At 43.8% G+C, this 19,060-nt stretch overlaps 1 protein-coding gene across 4 annotated transcripts in view; it reads right to left on the bottom strand.

Annotated features, from left to right (window-relative positions):
- WDFY4 (WDFY family member 4) overlaps window positions 1-19,060 on the bottom strand; it is a 324,321-nt gene that overhangs the window by 11,937 nt on the left and 293,324 nt on the right. For 3 of the 4 annotated variants that reach the window (XM_074337248.2, XM_019730128.3, XM_074337249.2), the window contains 4 exons: window positions 6,063-6,275; window positions 3,547-3,694; window positions 2,280-2,464; window positions 1,301-1,459 (listed from right to left, as the gene is read on the bottom strand). In XM_074337248.2, coding sequence (XP_074193349.2) covers window positions 1,301-1,459; window positions 2,280-2,464; window positions 3,547-3,694; window positions 6,063-6,275 — 705 coding nt within the window. The remainder of the gene's footprint in view (window positions 1-1,300; window positions 1,460-2,279; window positions 2,465-3,546; window positions 3,695-6,062; window positions 6,276-19,060) is intronic. The other variant, XM_074337250.2, reaches the window with a different exon arrangement.

Below are 19,060 nucleotides of genomic sequence, written 5' to 3'. Positions count from 1 at the left end.
CGAGGCTTTGATGAAGCATCACCACTACTGAACAGAACCTTGGAGCAGCAGTGGGAGGGCCCTTTCTCCAGCTCACAAAGTCTGGTTTTGGCGTCAGGCTGGACCTCGCACTATCCCCAGAGTGAACCCTGGGAAAGCGGGGCACCCTACAGAATAAAGCAGTCTCTTCACTCAGGTCCAAAATAAAAACCCAGCCCCCTGACACAGCAATTGATGGACAGGAGCAACATGGCGAGGCAGGAGCTCCAAGCCTGGCTTTGGAGGACTTCTCTGAGAGTCTGGGGAAGACAGACTGCACTTGACCTACACAGCTGCCTCCCCACAAGTGCCACCACCTCTGCAGAACTAATCAGCTCCCTTATGTTTACGAGTGCCACTGCACACCACATGTGTGCTGGGGTGGCTGGGAAACACCCAGAGAAACCCGGTATCGGTTCCAGTGAAATAGGTTCAGTTTTGGAAATCTGGTCGGTGGTGAGTTTTATATGACTAATTTTGTTTCTTGTTATTTTGGGGTTATATGACTAACTACAAAACAGATGTAAAAAGAAATTGCATTTAGAGTTGGAAGTGTCCCCTCATGATATTCTTGGGCAAGTTCAGGGGTGCATAGGGAGAAAGCATGGGGTTTAAAGTTAGACAAACCTAGATTAAAATGCGAACTCGATATTTCGGAGCCTCCGTTCTGAAAGGGGGCTAATAATATCTGCTTTACAAGATTAGATTAAGTGCAGAGTCTTCAGTAAACAGTGACTAGCCCCGTTTGTCACCACGAGCAGCAGCGAGGCGGGACCAGCGGCGGCATCTGCCCGCCCCAGCTTCGCTCTGCTCCTGCACAACCTCTCCTGCTCTGAAACTGTCTTTCATCTCCTGGCTGTGTGATTTGGAATGAATCATTTAACTAACTTCCTTGCACCTTTTATCTCTCCAATAAAGTAGGGATGATAACAGTCCCTATTTTATAGGGCTGTTGAGAAGGTAAAGGGAGGCCATCCACATAAAAGTGTCCATGGCAAATACTCAAACATGTTCTCTAGTTCCAGGAAACCAGCGTCACTGGCACTGATGTGGAAGTGACATCACTGATGTGTGGGTCCCCACGGAGGTACCTGCTCTGTACACTTGTTAAAGCCACCTGTGGGCATGAAATGGTGCTCTGAATGACACAGAGCCATATGCCACCCTCAGTGCCTCACTATGTTCTCTGTCTTGAGGTCAGAGAGGTGGGGCATGCTAGGACACTGTACCTGCCCGATGTACCACACCTACCCAAGCCACCCGGCTGCTGGACGCACCATACCTCCTTGAGGTGCAGGCCTCTTGGGCGGCCCTTAGCCATGCTGAGCTCCCATACACACACGACGGCGCTGGAGCCAGAGGTGACTATTGTTGTGGGGGATGGGCACACAGCACACAGACAGTGTCCCCAGGCAGCCAGGTTCTCAAATGTCATCAGGACCTGTGTAAGATAAGTAGGATGAGCGTGGGTACCAAAGCCAGCACAGGGCTGGGAGCCCAGGCCAGCATGACAGAGGGACACAGGCAGGTCCGGATGCCGCTGCCTGCCCATGAACTGTGAACATGTCACTTGTTCAGGAGCCTGGCCCTAGTGACAAAATCCAGGTCACCCCAGGCCTGTCCCCAAGGAGCTCATACTCTAACAGATGGGGAGAAACAAGCGAGCAAGCAGTTATGGGGACCCTGTGAAACTCCTGTGAGCACAATGAGAGCATGATGGGCAGTGGATTCATGCCACGCTATAGGATGGGGTGAAGGGTTAGTGGGAGGGGAGCAAAGGTAGGAAGGGAGGCAGGGAGGCGGCCAGGGCCACATCCAGAAGGTGAGAGAGCTGGATGGCTGAAAGCAGGGGTACAGGACGAGTAACCACATGGCTTGCTTCTGGCACCGTTGAATACTCAGTATGTGTTCTCTGAGACTAAGCCACGACCAGGGCTGGAGAAGCAACCCCCACCCACCCAGGACTTCGCACCCAGACTGAGAATCTGAGTGGGCTCAGTGCAGAGACCACTGTGGTGGTGACATCATGCACTGCTAAATTACTAACTTGACTCCTTGGAAAGTGGTTAGAGGCTTGGCCCACGAGGTCTCTTGGCACAGTCATACAAACCCTCTCACGCCCGGGCTAGGGCACAGACACGTGGGGGACGTGGGCCATGGGCGGCTGTGCCTGCCCTGGGCTCACCCATCTCTGGCCCACCTCTGCCCCAAGTGAGAGAAGCTGAGGCCCTGTGCTGAGCCTGCTCCCCGGGCCTGCTCACCTTATCAGAGCCGTAGTTGCCCAGGCAGCAGCTGAAGTCATCAAAGCCCCAGCTGAAGGTCCTGTTCCAGAGAGGAGGCAGCAGCACCTTATTCTTCTCCACCGCCAAGATGGTCTTCTCAGTGGGGACGATGTGGCCGATGGCACCTTTGGGGGACTCTGAGCCTAGAGAGAAAAGGTACATATCTGCTCCCCAGTCAGTATGGTGGAGCTCACATGGCAAAGCACAGCACCCACTTTATCTGGGCCCAGGCGGAGCTAGGGGCAGGCAAGTCAGACTTGGCAAAACACAGGCAGGGGCTGCTCGCCCCGGCACCTCTCACCCAGGCCTCACTCCAGGGGCCGCGTTAGACCCTGGCCCTGCGCTGGTCCCCTGGCCCTCAGTTCTTCCCCTAACTTAGCACATACATTCAGTGTGTGGCCATGCAGGTTTTCTGTGTCTCTTAAGGGCTCGTGGCAGGGGAGGAGGAGTGGAGGCTTGTAGGGCACAAAACCATAGGAGCCTTGGAGAGCTCTGTCCTCCCAGCCCCTCCCAGGCACCATATCTAACAGGACTGGGTGTGCCAAGGACACTATTCTTGAACTTCAAAGGGAAAAGACTGCAACAAATCTGATGTTATATTCCTTGGGATCAGAATGTTCCATGCAGTGGGATTTCCCAAAAGCAGTGCATGCCCCAGGGTGGCACAGACATCAGAATTCACACACACAGCTTCTCTAGGAAGTGTCAGGACTGGAACTCACACCCAGGCCATCTGCCCAGGGGACATGCTCTCGGCCACTGGCTACAGGCCCACCCAGGAGCTCAGGGGCAACAGTGGCATCAGGTACCAAGGACAGGAGGCTGAAACCCTCCCTTGGGAAACCTGGGACTTTCCTATTAGGCTTTGGAGGTGAGAAGAGGTGTGTGTGTGTGTGTGTGTGTGTGTGTGTGTGTGTGTGTGTGTGTGGAGAGAGAGAAAGACAAAGAGAGGGGTGTGTGTGCGTGTGTGTGCACATGAAAGAGAAGAGGTGTGTGTCTCAGACAGACACACAGACAGGTGGGTTTTCAGCAGTCAGGAGCTGACAGAGGTCGTCCTAGACACTTGACTCCTTGGAAAGTGGTCTGGACAGAGCAGGGGGCTCCCCAGATTCCTGCTGTGACTTGCGACACAGTCAGACACCAAGCCCCTGCCGAAGTCTATGCCCTTGAAGCTCCAGAGGAACACCAGTCACTGAAGGGACAACTGTGGGACAGGGAACGAAGCTAAGAACGGCAAGGTATTCACCTTTGACTGTGACGTGCGAGGGCCGCAAGGACTGCAGGCTGTGGGAAAAGGGCTGTGGGTGGCCGGGCAGGCTCGCAGGTGCGGAGACATCCTTTCCAGAGGAAGGCTTCCCTGCAGTGGTCCTGGCCGGGTGAGGTTTAGTAAAGAGCTGGAGAGGAGAGGGGACAGACACACACTGCACAGGTCATTAGGGGCAGACGGCCAGAGGAGTCGTCCCCATGCAAGTCTCAGCTGCCCCTCTGCTCTCGGTCATGCCCAGCTGGGCTTGCTCCTGACCTAGGTGAGCATAATCAGCATAAACAAAACCATCTAGTTCAACCCTCAGATGTTACAGGTAAGGGGCTTAGGGCTCAGAGAGGGGCGGCTACTTTCTCAGCGTCACAGTGCAGGACTGGCAGTCATACCCTTCCTGGCTGCCAAATTTGTCTTCTTCACCAAGTTGCATGGAGAAAGGATGACCTCAAGAGCTGTCTCTCATATCATGGGGTCGGAATGGCCATCTCCCCAACCCAGATCACATGTCTCTCTTCATTTGCTTAAGCTATTGTTCGTGTTTTCCATTTTCTTTACACTCTCTGCAGGCACATCCTGCAAAGAATTCTCTAATAGCATCCATTTAAATATTCTGAAGAGCGTGGGCAAACCCCATTAGCAGTAGCCTTTCTTATTTTCATTTTTCTTAGATCTCTAGTGTCAAATTGTCCCTAACACCAAACTTTTTGCATAGCTGGGCAAAGCATGAAGTGCAAAGCCACGTGGACTCCTTGCTGCTGAGCCAGAGGCCAGCTCCAGCCCTCCACCATCCCCAGCCCTCCTGACTGTCCCATGCTGGGCTTCTTTCTCCAGCCAGGGGGCATATTTCTGGGTACCCTGAGCGGGTGGGGAGGTGGAAGGTCAGCAGGCAGCTGGGGGAGTCAGAGCAGCCTTGGCTGTTGCAGCTCTCCATCAGATGCTGAACCATCGAGTAAAGATGGGTGGGTGATCGTTGGAAACAGAAGTCAGAACGAACATTAAATAAGTACCATTCTTTCCCCACAGCAGAATGCTGAAGCCCCGGGTCCCTGTTACACTCCATCGGGAACAGTTTTGATGGGACAGTGCACAGCCCTGAAACATTTTAATCTTATCTTCAGGCTGGGACTGCATGAAGAATTCTAATTCTGATAATTATTTAGAAATGTTTTTCAAAGCTCACACAAAACATCATGAAGTAAAATCAGAATCTAAAATTGTGTGTGCTCCACAATCACACAGATGTAAAAACATTTTTGCAGTGGGCAAGGACTGTGAGTGTATAACACAGGACACAGCCGGAAGGTGTCGGCTGCTCTTCTGAAGTATTTAAGTGCTTTATTTGTATTATTATTATTATTTTTTTTTTTAATGAAAGAAATGAGACCATTAGGATACTCAAGCTTCTTTCCTAAAATTCTCTCCTTTCTACAAAGCCTTCCCTGGGCAAACCCACATTTGGAGGTGCCATCCATTTTTCCAGTCCCCGTCAGGCCTTTTCACATTTCCCTTACTGGGAGCTGGGCAAACACGAGCCTGCCACGTAAGACCAGGCAGAAAAGATGTTGCTAGTTTTGCACTGACCGAGATGAGCCTGTCCAGTCCTCACGGTGACATGTGGGGAGGGCCATTGCCCAGGGTGGTTCTGGAACTGGCTGGGCTTCTGCACTCCTTTCCCAGGGTGACTCCTGACTGCCAGGCCGGGACCCCAGATGGCTGCTCAGGGGCAAAACTTCTCTACATTGAACTGAAGTGTGAGATCAAGAGAGCTACACTCAATTAATAAACAGCAAACTCTGCACACCATTCGTCAGGGTGTGCCACCTGACTATCCTGGTGGCGGATGGAGCCAACGGAGAAAAAGGCTCATGTGCGATCCCTGCCATTTCACCGGGGCCAGGAGGCAGGACTGAGATGCCCTCAGCGCGGTGACAATGTGACACGGGCTGTAGAGCCGTCCAGATGGAGCTAGAGCTCTGCCTCTCACCTGCTAATGCTGCAATAGTAGGCAAACTATTCATGTAGCCACTCTGAGCCTCCGTTTCCTCATCTGTAAAAGAATAATTCCTGTACACAGAGCTTATAAGAGGGCTCAGTGAAGTAATCACACTGCTAACTAACATTTGTTGAGTGCTAATCATATTTCAGGCACTTCTGAGCCCTGATGTCTTAACTCATCGGACCTTCACAACAACCCTAGAGTGTAGATACATGTAAAGAACTAAGTCCTGTGAATTATCACAGTGTCTATCATATACATCACAGATGAATGCGGCCTTCATCCTTATCATTAATGGCGTCTTCACCACCGGTGTCATCATCAGCATCACGTGAGGGTGAAGCCTTGACATTGAAGGCACAGGAAGATGATCAGAGATGATTTGGCCTCTCTAGCCCTCTTTCTTGCTCCCATCCCAGGACATATGTCCTCACTCTCTCCCTCCCAAGCTCACACTGCATACACTGTGTTGAGAAAGGAAGACAAAGGACGTGGCACGCTGTACCTGTTTGGGCACCTGTCCAAAGTTGCTGACAAACCCCAGGATGGTGTTTCTGATCAGGGGGTCACCGATACTGCTGAGGTCTATTTTGTCGCCATAGAAGTAGGGGTGGAAGGTATTCACAGCCTCCACTGCGGCCGGTCCCTGCTGCTTGTACCCAAAAATGAGGTCTATCCAGTGGTGGAGGTTGGCACTGACAAAGTCACATTCCAAAGCCTGGAAAAAAAATCCAAAGAGCATGAAAAGTGCAGGCCTCTCGGAGACGTGTGTCCTCGCTGCACAGACCAGGAGAGGCCCGTGGTTCAGGATGCGGCTCTGCACAGGACACGGGGGACGTTTCCCTGTGCTTGGTGAGCTCCGACGGGGCAGCTGTGCAGGCCACCCAAGGACCACCCAATTCCTGCCTCCAGCTAGTGGCAAAACACAACTGACCATTCCCACCAACCCAGCTCATCCCTCCACAAAATAACCATGAGGATCCCAATATCTATGTCATGCAGGTGTGGGGAGTGATAGCTAAATGGAAGAGACCAGACTGAAAATGAAGTCTTGGGGCCCTGCTGAGATCTGACATAGGAAGAGGGGAGAGCTGATTCTGACCAGAGAACGTCAGGGGCTCAGACACTAAGTGTTGCAGTTAAGAGAACATGCTCTGGAGAGGATTGGACCCCAGCACTGCCATTTACATTCCTTAATATCTCTGTTCTTCACTTTCTCCATCTGCAAAATAGGGACAGTAATTGCACCTCTGTGGGTTTATGTGCAGATGAGCTGTGTCCGTGGCTGATCTCCATGTAGTATTAACTACGGTGAGTACACTGGATACCCACTAAGTACCGGGCATGGCTTGGGATTTTCTGCTCGTTGTCTCTGCCCATGCACCACCGTTTGCTGGCAGGTATGAGTACTCCACTTCTGGGATGACAGGCTCACAGGTGCTTTTTAAACTACTATCCTAGCCCCCAACTTTTAGGCCTCAGAACTCCACAGGGGACAGCTAGTCCCTCTGAGCAGATCTCACTTCACTTAGAAATTACTGACATCCGGGTCTGGGTCTCTTTCTAACTCATCCCTGGAAGGGAGAGGACAGAACCTGCCTTTGAGGTGCAGCTCAGTCCCAGGCAATGTGAGCTCTCCTGACGGGCCCCTCTGTTCAGTCTAGGCCATACAGTGGGCAAGGGCATTTCATCCATGCACCTCAGGGGCACATGTGATGCCCTTGAGGGATATTTTGACCACATGCAGGCTCTCTGTCCCCAGGTAGGAAGGCAGGAGGTGTTCCAGACTTAGCCACAGAGCCTTGCTCTGAGTTTGCAGCCTCTAAGTGGGACCTAAGCGCCACCCTTCTCAGGAACAGAGCTCCCACTGGGAGCCAGCAACATCTGCCCCTAACTAAAGGTGACATCTAACAGGAAACAGAAAGAATGTAGCCTAGGAGTCCAAATATGATCCATCCTTCATGGACACAGCCCAGATGGATGGTGCTGGCTGAGACTAAAGCACCCAGGTTGGCAGTATGTACAAGAGCAAGAGAAAACGTAGTGTTTAGATGCGCCATTTACCTGAAAGATGGTACCTGTCTCTGCTGAGCAGAGCCCAAGATTTGCTATGACCATCCTTAGTGATTTCAGTCTTTCACCTCTCAGTTTCTTAAGCTTCACTTCTGCAATGACTTTTGCTTCCATTCTACCTGAAGTCACCCACTCTCACAGACACACCTTAACCCTGGCAGTATCTATAACTGCTCTATTTTCAAAATTATTCATTCAAATAACCCAGTTGGTGAAAGCCACACCCTCACTTTGCTGGTTCTTTACCTACTTCCTACTATTCTTCCATCTTATTGGTACTTCCAGGACCCTCACCCCTTCACTTGTTTCAGTTGTTAATCTATCAATACTCTTCTGTCTTTTGCCACACTCTGATCCAGCTTAGATTTAGTGGGTCATCATTTCAATAGCACTATGGCCAATATCTCTTGTTATGTTTTTCAATTATGTGTACTTCTGTCTTTTCACAGCACTCTGAGAAAACTCAAATATTTTCTGTGTTTATGCCAACACCAGAGGTCCTGGAGAACATTACACAAGGGGGAAAATTGATTATGCAATAATTTTTGGTCACCAATCTCAGATGGACACTGAGTATTGCCAGAACACCTAGATATGTTTTTCTGGACAGCTCATACATAATTGTTCCATATGACTTTCACATTTCCTGCACTCTCCTCAACTCTGACCCTCTCCTACTGTCCACTCTCAGCAGTTGACCATACCTCCTACTTTACAGAGAAAAATACAAGCCAATTAGGAGCTCCTACATCTTCCTGAAAACACATATAAACTTACCTTCATTTGCCACTCCCTGACCTCCTTTCCTCCTATTTAAGTCAAGAAGCTGTCCTACCTCTTACAAAAAGCTAACCCTCTACCTTTGTTTTGGATTCCAGCTTTCTTAAGAATTTATTAATCCTTCTCTTGTACATCCAACTTCTTTTTCCGACTGTCTCTTAAATATGCTTACTAAAAATTTAAAAAGAATGCCATAACATTTCCTTAACCTCACATCTCCTCCAGGAACTATTATTCTCTTTTTCACAATCAGAATTTTTGTTACCCATCCTCACCATCTCCATTTCCTTATCATTATTCACTTCCTTTATTTTTTTTATATATGTATTTGAGTTATTGTCTAGTGTCCTTCTATTTCAAGATGAAGAACTCCCTTTAGTATTTCTTGTAGGTCAGGTCTGCTGGTGATAAATTCTCTGTTTCATTTATCTGGGAATGTCTTAATAAATTTTTTCTTCAGTTCTGAGGGATACTCTTTCTGGATATAGAATTCATGGTTGACAGTCTTTCAGGACTTTGAGTATGTCATACAACTGCCTTCTGGCCTACATGGTTTCTGATAAAATATTAACTATTAATCTTATTGAAGATATACTTTAGGTGATGACTTGCTTCTCTCTTATTGCTTTCAAAATTCTTCTATTGACTTTATCTCTTGACAGTTTGATTTTGTTGTGTCTGGGTATAGATATATTTGAGTTTATCCTTCTAAGATTTTCTTAAGTGTCTTGGATGTATAAATTAACATTTTGCATCAAATTTGGGATTTTAAAAATATTATTCCTTCAAATATTCTTTCTGTCCCTTTCTCTCTCTCTCCTTTCCTTCTAGTATTTCTCTTATGTATATGTTGGTATGCTTGGTGTTGTCATACAGGGCTCTAGGGTCTTTTCATTTTTCTTCATTAATTTTTCTTTTTGTGCCTCAGACTTGATAATCTCAATTGATTTATCTTTCAAGTTTGCTGATTCTCTCTTCTGCCTGCTCAAACCTGCTATTAATTCCCTTTACTGAACTTTTAATTTCAGTTAATGTACTTTTCAGCTCCATAATTTCTATTTTGGTTCCTTTCCACAATTTTTATCTCTTTATTGATAGTCTCTATGGGTAAGATATCATTATCATACCATCCTTTAATTCTTTAACCATGGTTTTATTTAGTTCTTTGAACATATTTACAATAATTGGTTTAAAGTATTTGTTTAGTAAGTCCATCCAAAGTTTGAGGTTTCTTAGGTATAATTTTTATTGACTGTTTCCCCACCACCTTTGCATGGTCCATACTTTTTTCTTTTTTTTCACTTTATTGGGATGACAATTGTTAGTAAAATTACATAGATTTCAGGTGTACAATTCTGTATTACATCATCTATAAATCCCATTGTGTGTTCACCACCCAGAGTCAGTTCTCCTTCCATCACCATATATTTGATCCCCCTTACCCTCATCTCCCACCCCCCACACCCCTTACCTTCTGGTAACCATTAAACTATAGTCTGTGCCTATGAGTATTTGCTTCTCATTTGTTTGTCTTGTTCTTTTGTTGTTTTTGGTTTATATATCACATATAAGTGAAATCATATGGTTCTCTGCTTTTTCTGTCTGACTTATTTCGCTTAGCATCATACTCTCAAGATCCATCCATGTTGTCACAAATGTTCCTATTTCATCTTTTCTTACCACCAAATAGTATTCCATTGTGTATATATACCACAACTTCTTCATCTATTCATCTATTGAAGGACATTTTGGTTGTTTCCATGTCTTGGCCACCGTAAACAAAGCTGCAATGAACATTGGAGCACACGTGTCTTTATGTATAAATGTTTTCAGATTTTTTGGGTAGATACCCAGAAGAGGGATTGCTGGGTCATCTGGTAATTCTATTCGTAATTTTTTGAGGAAACTCCACACTGCCTTCCATAACGGCTGCACCAGTCTGCATTCCCAAAACAGTGTATGAGGGTTCCTTTTTCTCCACAGCCTCTCCAACACTTGTTACTATTTGTCTTGTTGATGATAGCCATTCTGACTGGGGTGAGATGATATCTCATTGTGGTTTTTATTTGCACTTCTCTGATGATTAGTGATGGTGAGTATTTTTTCATATGTCTATTTGCCATTTGTATGTCCTTTTTGGAGAAATGTCTCTTCAGGTCCTCTGCCCATTTTTCAATTTGGTTGTTTGTTTTTTTGTTGTTGAGTTTCATGAGTTCCTTGTATATTTTGGATATTAGCCCCTTATTGGAGGCACTGTTTGCAAAAATCCTCTCCCATTCAGTTGGTGGCCTCTTTATTTTGTCGATGGTTTCTTTTGCTGTGCAGAAGCTTTTAAGTTTCATATAGTCCCATTCGCTTATTTCAGCTTTTACTTCCCTTGCCTTTGGAGTCAAATTCATAAAATGCTCTTTGAACCCAAGGTCCATAAGTTTAGTACCTATGTTTTCTTCTATGCAGTTTATTGTGTCAGGTCTTATACTTAAGTCTTTGATCCATTTTGAATTAATTTTGGTACATGGTGACAGATAGCAGTCCAGTTTCATTCTTTTGCACGTGGCTATCCAATTCTCCCAGCACCATTTATTGAAGAGGCTGTCTTTCCTCCATTGCATGTTTTTAACTTCTTTGTCAAAAATTATCTGTCCATATTTATGTGGTTTTACTTCTGGGTTCTCAATTCTATTCCATTGGTCTATGTGTCTGTTTTTCTGCCAATACCATGCTGTTTTGATTATTGTAGCCCTGTAGTACAAGCTAAAGCCAGGGAGTGTGATACCTCCATTATTGTTCTTTTCTCTTAAGATTGCTTTGGCTATTCGGGGTCTTTGGTGGTTCCAAACATATCTGATGATTTTTTGTTCTATTTCTTTAAAAAATGCCATTGGGATTTTGATGGGGATTGCATTAAATCTGTATATTGCTTTGGGTAATATGGGCATTTTAACTATGTTGATTCTCCCAATCCATGAGCATGGAATGTCTTTCCATTTTTTTGTGTCTTCTTCAATTCCTTTCAAAAATGTCTTACAGTCTTCAGCATATAGGTCCTTCACATCCTTGGTTAGGTTTATTCCTAGGTATTTTACTCTTTTTGCTGCAATTGCAAAAGGAATTTTTTTTTGTATTTCTTTTTCTGACATTTCATTGTTAGTATATAGGAATGCAATAGACTTTTGTACGTTGATTTTGTAGCCAATAACTTTACTGTATTCGTTGATTGTTTCTAATAGCTTTTTGGTGGAGTCTTTAGGATTTTCTATATATAGCATCATGTCACCTGCAAAGAATGATAATTTAACTTCTTAATTCACAATTTGGATGCCTTTTATTTCTTTCTCTGGCCTGATTGCTCTGGCAAGGACTTTCAACACTATGTTGAAAAGCAGAGGTGACAGGGGAGATCCCTGTCGTGTTCCTGAACGTAGAGCAGAGGGCTTCAGTTTTTCACCATTAAGTATGAGATTAGCAGAGGGCTTGTCATATATGGCCTTTATTATGTTAAGGTATTTTCCTTCTATACCTATCTTATTAAGTGTTTTAATCATAAATGGATGTTGTATCTTGTCAAATGCTTTTTCTGCATCAATTGATATATGCACATGATTTTTGTCCTTTATTTTGTTTATGTGATATATCACATTGGTGGATTTGCGGATGTTGAACCATCCTTGTGTCCTGGGGATGAACCCCACTTGGTCGTGATGAATAATCTTTTTAATGCATTGTTGTATTCGATTTGCAAGAATTTTGTGTAGGATTTTTGCATCTGTATTCATCAGAGATATTGGTCTGTACTTTTCTTTTTTTGTGTTTTCCTACCAGGTTTTGTATCAGGGTAATATTGGCCTCATAAAATGAGTTAGGGAGTACTGTCTCTTCAATTTTTTGGAAGAGTTTGTGCAGGATTGGTATTAGATCCTCTTTCAAGGTTTGGTAGAATTCACTAGTGAAGCCATCTGGTCTCAGACTTTTGCTTTTGGGAGGTTTTGGATGACTGATTCAATTTCGTTACTGGTGATCGGTCTGTTTAGATTTTCCAGTTCTTCATGGTTCAGCCTTGGAAGGCTATATGTGCTAAGAACTTGTCCATTTCTTCTAGGTTATTGAATTTGGTGGCATATAGTCCTTCATAGTATTCTTGGATGATCCTTTGTATTTCTGTGCTGTCCGTGATAACTTCCCTGTTTTCGTTTCTGATTTTGTTAATTAGTGTCTTCTCTCTTACTGTCTTAGTGAGTCTAGCCAAGGGTTTGTCAATTATGTTAATCTTTTCAAAGAACCAGCTGTTTGTCACATTAATTTTTCTATTGTCTTTTTGTTCTCTATTTCATTTAGTTCTGCTCTGATTTTTGTTATTTCCTTTCTTCTGCTGACCTTGGGTTTCATTTGTTCTTCTTTTTCTAGTTCTTTAAGGTGTAACATTAGGTTATTTATTTGGGATTTTTCTGGTTTCTTGAGATAGACCTGTAATGATATAAATTTCCCTCTTAAAAATGCTTTCTCTGCATCCCAAAAATTTTGGTAGGATGTATTTTCATTGTCATTTGTTTCTGTGTATCTTTTGATCTATCCTCTAATTTCTTCTTTGACCCAGTCATTCTTTAAAAATATGTTGTTTAATCTCCATGTGTTTGTGTTTTTTCCTGCTTTCTTCTTGCAGTTGATATCCAATTTCAAAGCCTTGTGATCAGAGAATATGCTTGGTATGATTTCAATCTTCTTATATTTGCTGAGGCTGATTTTATGTCCCAATATATGGTCTTTCCTTGAGAATGTTCCATGTACACTAGAAAAGAATGTATAGTCTGATGTTTTAGGATGAAGTGCTCTATAAATGTCAATTATGTCCATTTCATCTAATGTGTCATTTAGGGCTGCTTTTTTGTTATTTATTTTCTGTTTGGATGATCTATCCAGAGCTGTCAATGATGTATTTAAGTCTCCTAGTATAATTCTGTTTTGGTCAATTTCTCCCTTTAGTTCTGTTAGTAGTTGCATGGTATATTTCGGTGCTCCCTGATTGGGGGCATAAATATTGATGACTGTTATGTCTTCTTGTTGTATAGTCCCCTTTACCATTATGAAATGTCCATCTTTGTCTCTTGTTATCTTTTTCACCCTGACGTCTGTTTCATCTGATATCATTATGACTACACCTGATTTCTCTGGGTACCATTTGCTTGGAGTGTCAATTTCCACCCTTTCACTTTGAGTCTATGCTTGTCCTTGTAGCAGAGATGTGTCTCTTGGAGACAGCATATGGTTGGCTTTAGTTTTTTGATCCAATCTGCTACTCTGTGCCTTTTTATTGATGAGTTCAGTCCATTTACATTTAGGGTGATTATTGATATGTGAGGATTTCCTGTCATTCTATCTTTAGTTTTCTGGTAAGGCTGTGTCTCCATTATTTCTTTGCCTTTTTGTTGTTGTCTATTATTTCTGTGTGGTGGTATTCTATGATGTTTCCCTCTGTTTCTTCTTTTATTACAGTATATATTTCAGTTTTGGATTTTTTTGAGTGGTTACCCTTAAGTTTATGTAAAAGAAAGTTTGATATTTAGAGTATTCCATTTTCTTCTGTACTCTTAATTTCTCCATTACCATATTCCAGTTCAAGCCTTTACTCACCATTTTTATGTTTTGGTTGCCACAAATTGTCCCTGTTGATGGTGGTCGAATAGCCTCCATTAATATTTCTTGTAGTGCAGGTCATGTATTAGAAAATTCCCTCAGCTTCTGTATGTCTGGAAAGGTCTTTATACCTCCTTCATATCTAAAGGATATCTTTGCTGGATATATTATTCTTGGCTCATAATTTCTCTCTTTCAATAGTTTGAATATTTGGTTCCACTCCCTCCTGGCTTGTAGAGTTTCTGCTGAAAAATCTGATGATATTCTAATGGGCTTTCCTTTGTAGGTTACCGTCTTCTTTTTCCTGGCTGCCTTGAGGAGTCTTTCTTTGTCATTGGTTTCAGACAGCTTCAATACAATGTGCCTTGGAGAAGGCATGTTGGGATTGAGGTAATTAGGTGTTCTATTTGCTTCTTGGATTTGAGGATCCAGTTCTGTTCACAAGTTTGGGAAGTTCTCATCGACGATTTGTTTGAATATATTCTCTGTTCCCTTCTCTCTTTCTTCTCCTTCTGGTATGCCCATTATTCTTATATTGCTCTTTCTGATGGAGTCAGAAAGTTCTTGTAGAGTTCTTTCATTTCTTTTAAGTTTCAAGTCTCTTTCTTCTCCCATCCTTGTAATTTCCAGGTTTCTATCTTCGATGTCACTGATTCTTTCTTCCATCTGGTCAACTCTACTACCTAAGCTGGTTGTTTCATTCTTACTGTCTTCTATTGAGTTCTTATTCTCCAGAAATTCTATTTGGTTCTTTTTTTAAATTTCAATCTCTTTCGTAAAATGTTCGTGTTGTTCTTTGATTGTGTTTCTGAGTTCATTAAACTGCTTTTCTGTGTTTTCTTGCATCTCGTTGAGGTTTTTCAGAACTGCAATCTTGAATTCTCTGTCATTTAAATCACATATTTCCATATCTTTAAGTTCCTTTTCTGGAGACTTTTCACTTTCTTTCTGAGCTGTCTTGTTGCCTTAGTTTTCATGGCAATTACGGATTTATTATTTATCTTCCTAGACATCTACAGGAGTGGCTTCTGCAACAGGTTGATAGGAAGAGGTCTTTCTTTTGTTTTCCAGTACTTGTTGGTACAATGTTTTATATTCTCTCCGACTTCAGCATTTTTTTCTCTCTCACATGGTAATGCTATGTTTTCTCTGCACTATTCCAGCTTCTCACACAATGGGGGGATTCCCTGAGAGATGGGCTTCCCCTCTGTTAATAGTTCACCTGGGTCACAGGGCGCAGTTTCCGTGTGGGTATGCAGAGAGCTTTTGAAGTTCCAAAGCTCTTCCTACACCAGATTCAGAGCCTGTCTGTTTCAGCAGTTTTGTTTACTCCTGCAGGGATCCGCCCAGATAGGTGGGGCCAGGGGCGGGGTGAGTTGTGAGAGGTGGCCCAGAGCAATGGCGGCGACCACCACCACAGCCGGTCCTGCTTCCACAGCTCCCTCTCCTTTGCCGGAACTAGTTGGGCTGTTAATCTGTGTCTGCAGTCTACAGTTCTCAAAACAGCAAATATTCTGTTCTTTTGATCTGACACTGCTACTGTTCCACTTCTAGCTCCGGGCAGGTGGGGGCGGGGAGAGCTCTGGGAGGGTAGGGAAGGGGCGGCTCGTCTCAGTGCCTGAGGCTCTGTTCTCTGCTCGGCAGTGAGGGCTTAAACCATGTTTTCAGCCTTCTTCCCTCAGTCTTTTCTCCAAGGTCTCTGCCGTGAACGTTGGGTTCAGCCGTGTTATATGCTGTCCCCTCAGCCCTGTGGGCCATAAGCGGAGCCATAATAATCCGAGTTCTTCCCTCTCCCGCAGCTGCGGTAGTTCCGGGAAGCAGCGAGCTCGGAACACTGAGCTAGGTCTGCGTCCTATGCCCGCGCGGCTCCATCTCTGCACTTCTCCCTTCCCTCTTCCCCCCCCCCCACGAGATTCGCCCACCTTTAGGCGAATTCTGTAGTGGGCCTCTTCATCTTGCCTGTCTGCTGTGCAGGGAGTCCTTTGTGGAGTTATTGTTGTTCGATTAGTTGTAAATTCCAGGGAGATTTACAGAGGTTCACCTCACGCTGCCATTTGGATCACGAATCCTTCCCATACTTTCTTTTTCTTTGCATGCTTTATAATTTTTGTGGAAAACTGCACATTATAAATATTATGATTTGGCAGTTCTGGAAATCAGATTCTTCCCTTTGTCCAGGGTTTGTTGTTGTTGTTGCTGTTTGTTGTGGTTGTTTGTTTAGTAACTTTTCTGAACTAGTTCTATAAAGTCTGTATTTTGTTGTTGTTGTTGTTATATGTGGCCACTAAAGTCTCTGCTCTGTTAGTTTACTGGTCGCCTAATGACTGGACGAACTTTTCTTTAAATGCCTGTAAGTCTCCCAGTAAGTCTCCCAGTTTTTGCCAAGGGGCTCTCTGTGCATGTTAGGGCATGATTTCAATGTCCAGCCAGGCAATTTAAAACTCTGCCTTTACTTTATATCCTCTTGCATCGAGCCTCAATGCCAGCCAGAACTGAGAGCTTAGGGCTTTTTCAGGTCTTTCTTGAGTATGAGCACAGCTTTGTGCATAAAAACAGCCCTACAGATATGCGTCCTTCTGGGTTCCCAGGAATAGTTTGAAGGTTTTCAAAGCCTCCTATAAACATCTCATTCCCTAGTTTTTCCTTTTAAGCTCTTTGGTTAGCCAAAATATTATCTGTCAATTATTATCTACTGCCTCTAGCAACCACAGTGCTAAATGATTTTCTCTGATTGTTTTTTATTAATGCCACTGAAGAAAAGGCAGTTTGCACTGGGCAGACAGGCTCTGAGTGGGGTCTTTAAGGGAACCACTAGACATGTCAAATAATGAGAGTTCTCTGGGTATGGGTCTTTGAAGGAACTCCAGCCCCATTCTTCCCCCTCCAATGACTGCCAGGCTGTTGGTTTTCTCTGTGATTATAGGCTCTTGTCTTTCAAATATACTACGGAGCTGGAGGGGAGACATGGGAATAGTGCAAGTTAAAACACCGCAAAGCTCACTGTTCTTACCAAGATTCAGTCTTTTTTCTTGAAGGAACACTTACAAGCCTTTGGTTAATTACCAGAGTTCTGAAAAGTTTGCTGTGACAATTTTTGCCATTATTCTTATTGTTTTTATGGAGTAGAAAATTTTCAGAGGTTTCTACTCTGATATTTTCCATGACATCAGTCATTAACATCCTAATCCACTCCAATACAATCTTCATGCCACCAAAAGAGCTCTCCCCACTGTTCTCACCACCCAGTTTCCCTGGATCATATCACTAACCTATATTTCATGGCACTACATGTCTAACCTTTGTAGCATTTTTTCCACAGTTTCCCTGTTATTTGTGTGGTTATTTGATCACTCTGGCTTCCACTACATCACTGGCATCTGCAGTCATGTCTGTAGAATGAGCTTTGTCACTCACCCCAGGACAAGAACTTTTATGAGACCATCTGGGGAGAGGCTGTTGCCACCTGAAGCTCAAGGTTATCTCTGGTCCAAGTACTCAAGACCAGGGGACTGTGGGAGGGATGAGTGATGTTATTGAATTTCCAGAGGCAAGGAGAGCATAAACCAGGGATGAATTTTCTCCTTGCAAAGGGAGAACAGAAGAAAAGGCCCAGCTTTGTTGTTAGTAGTCAGGCCTTCCCCAGATTTTCTTTTTCTTTTTAGGTATAATTTACATACAATAAAATTCGCCTTCTAAAAATGTACATACAGTTCAATGTGTTTTGACAAATGTATGCAGTCATGTACCCACCACCATAATCAAGATATTGGACATTCATATTGACCCAGAAAGTTCTGTTGTACTCGTTCGCTGTCATCCCCTACTCCAGACCTTAGTAACCACTGACCTGCTTTCTGTCCCTGTAGTTTTACCTTTTACAGACTGTCACATAAATAGAATCCCATACCGTGTTTCCCCAAAAATAAGACCTAGCCAGACTATGAGCTCTAATGCGTCTTTCGGAGCAAAAATTAATATAAGACCCAGTCTTATTTTACTATAATACAAGAATGGGTATAATATAATATAATATAATATAATATAATATAATATAATATAATATAATATAATATAATACCGGGTCTTATATTAATTTTGGTTCCAAAAGACACATTAGAGCTGATTGTCTAGCTAGGTCTTATTTTCGGGGAAACACAGTAGTATGTAGCTTTGGGTTTTGGCTTCTTTTGCTTAAGATAATACTTTTGAGATTCATCCAAGTTGCTCCATGTGTTAGTAATCTGCTCCTTTTTATTGCTAAATACTATTCCATTGGATGCATGTATCATTTATTTACCCATTTAGCAGTTGATGGACATTTGGGTGGTTTTCAGTTGTTGACTAGTTTGAATAAAACTGATGAAATCTTACACACTTTCTGTGGACATATTTTCATTTATCTTGGGCAGATAGTTACAAGTAGAATTGCTGGGAGATATGGTAAATGCATTTTCAACTTTATAAGAAACTCCAAGCTTTTCTCCAAAGTGGCTGTACCATTTTGCTTCAGGAAATGCTGGTTGTTCCATGCCCTTGCTTACTCTTGGTTTTATCAGTATTTTAAATTTTAGCCACTCTTATGAGAGTGTAGTAGCATCTCATTGTGGTTTTAATGTATGTTTCCCTGATGACTAACGATGTTGAACATATTTAGATGTGTTTATACTAACCCAGGTATTTGATCCAGGATATACAAGTACGTCCCAAAATGGCCTCTGCCCTCTACCCACATCTGCCTTTCTGGGTAATAAGCCAAGTCCTTCCCAGTCCTGGTAAATCCTTTGGCCAGTGGGGACCCCTAGGGGCCTCCAGCCGGTCTCTGAACTATGCTAGACAGTGTGGCCGAGGGTGGCTGTGGTTCTGCCTATAAGGCTGGCTAACCACACTGACTTGCCCTCCGGGGCCTCCAGCAAGAATCTGAATCTGCTTCCTGCAGTGAGCCCCACAACAAACTGGCACAAGGGCAAAGCGTAGTGGACTCTTGAAAGAGCCCAGAAGCCCAGGCTTTTCCTGCCAATG

The sequence above is a fragment of the Rhinolophus sinicus genome, chromosome 15 (genome assembly GCF_057876585.1).
Source record: "Rhinolophus sinicus isolate RSI-liver-muscle chromosome 15, RSI-T2T, whole genome shotgun sequence".
NCBI lineage: Eukaryota > Metazoa > Chordata > Mammalia > Chiroptera > Rhinolophidae > Rhinolophus > Rhinolophus sinicus.
Note: the sequence above shows the minus strand (reverse complement) of the source record. Positions and strands in the feature narration are given on the sequence as shown.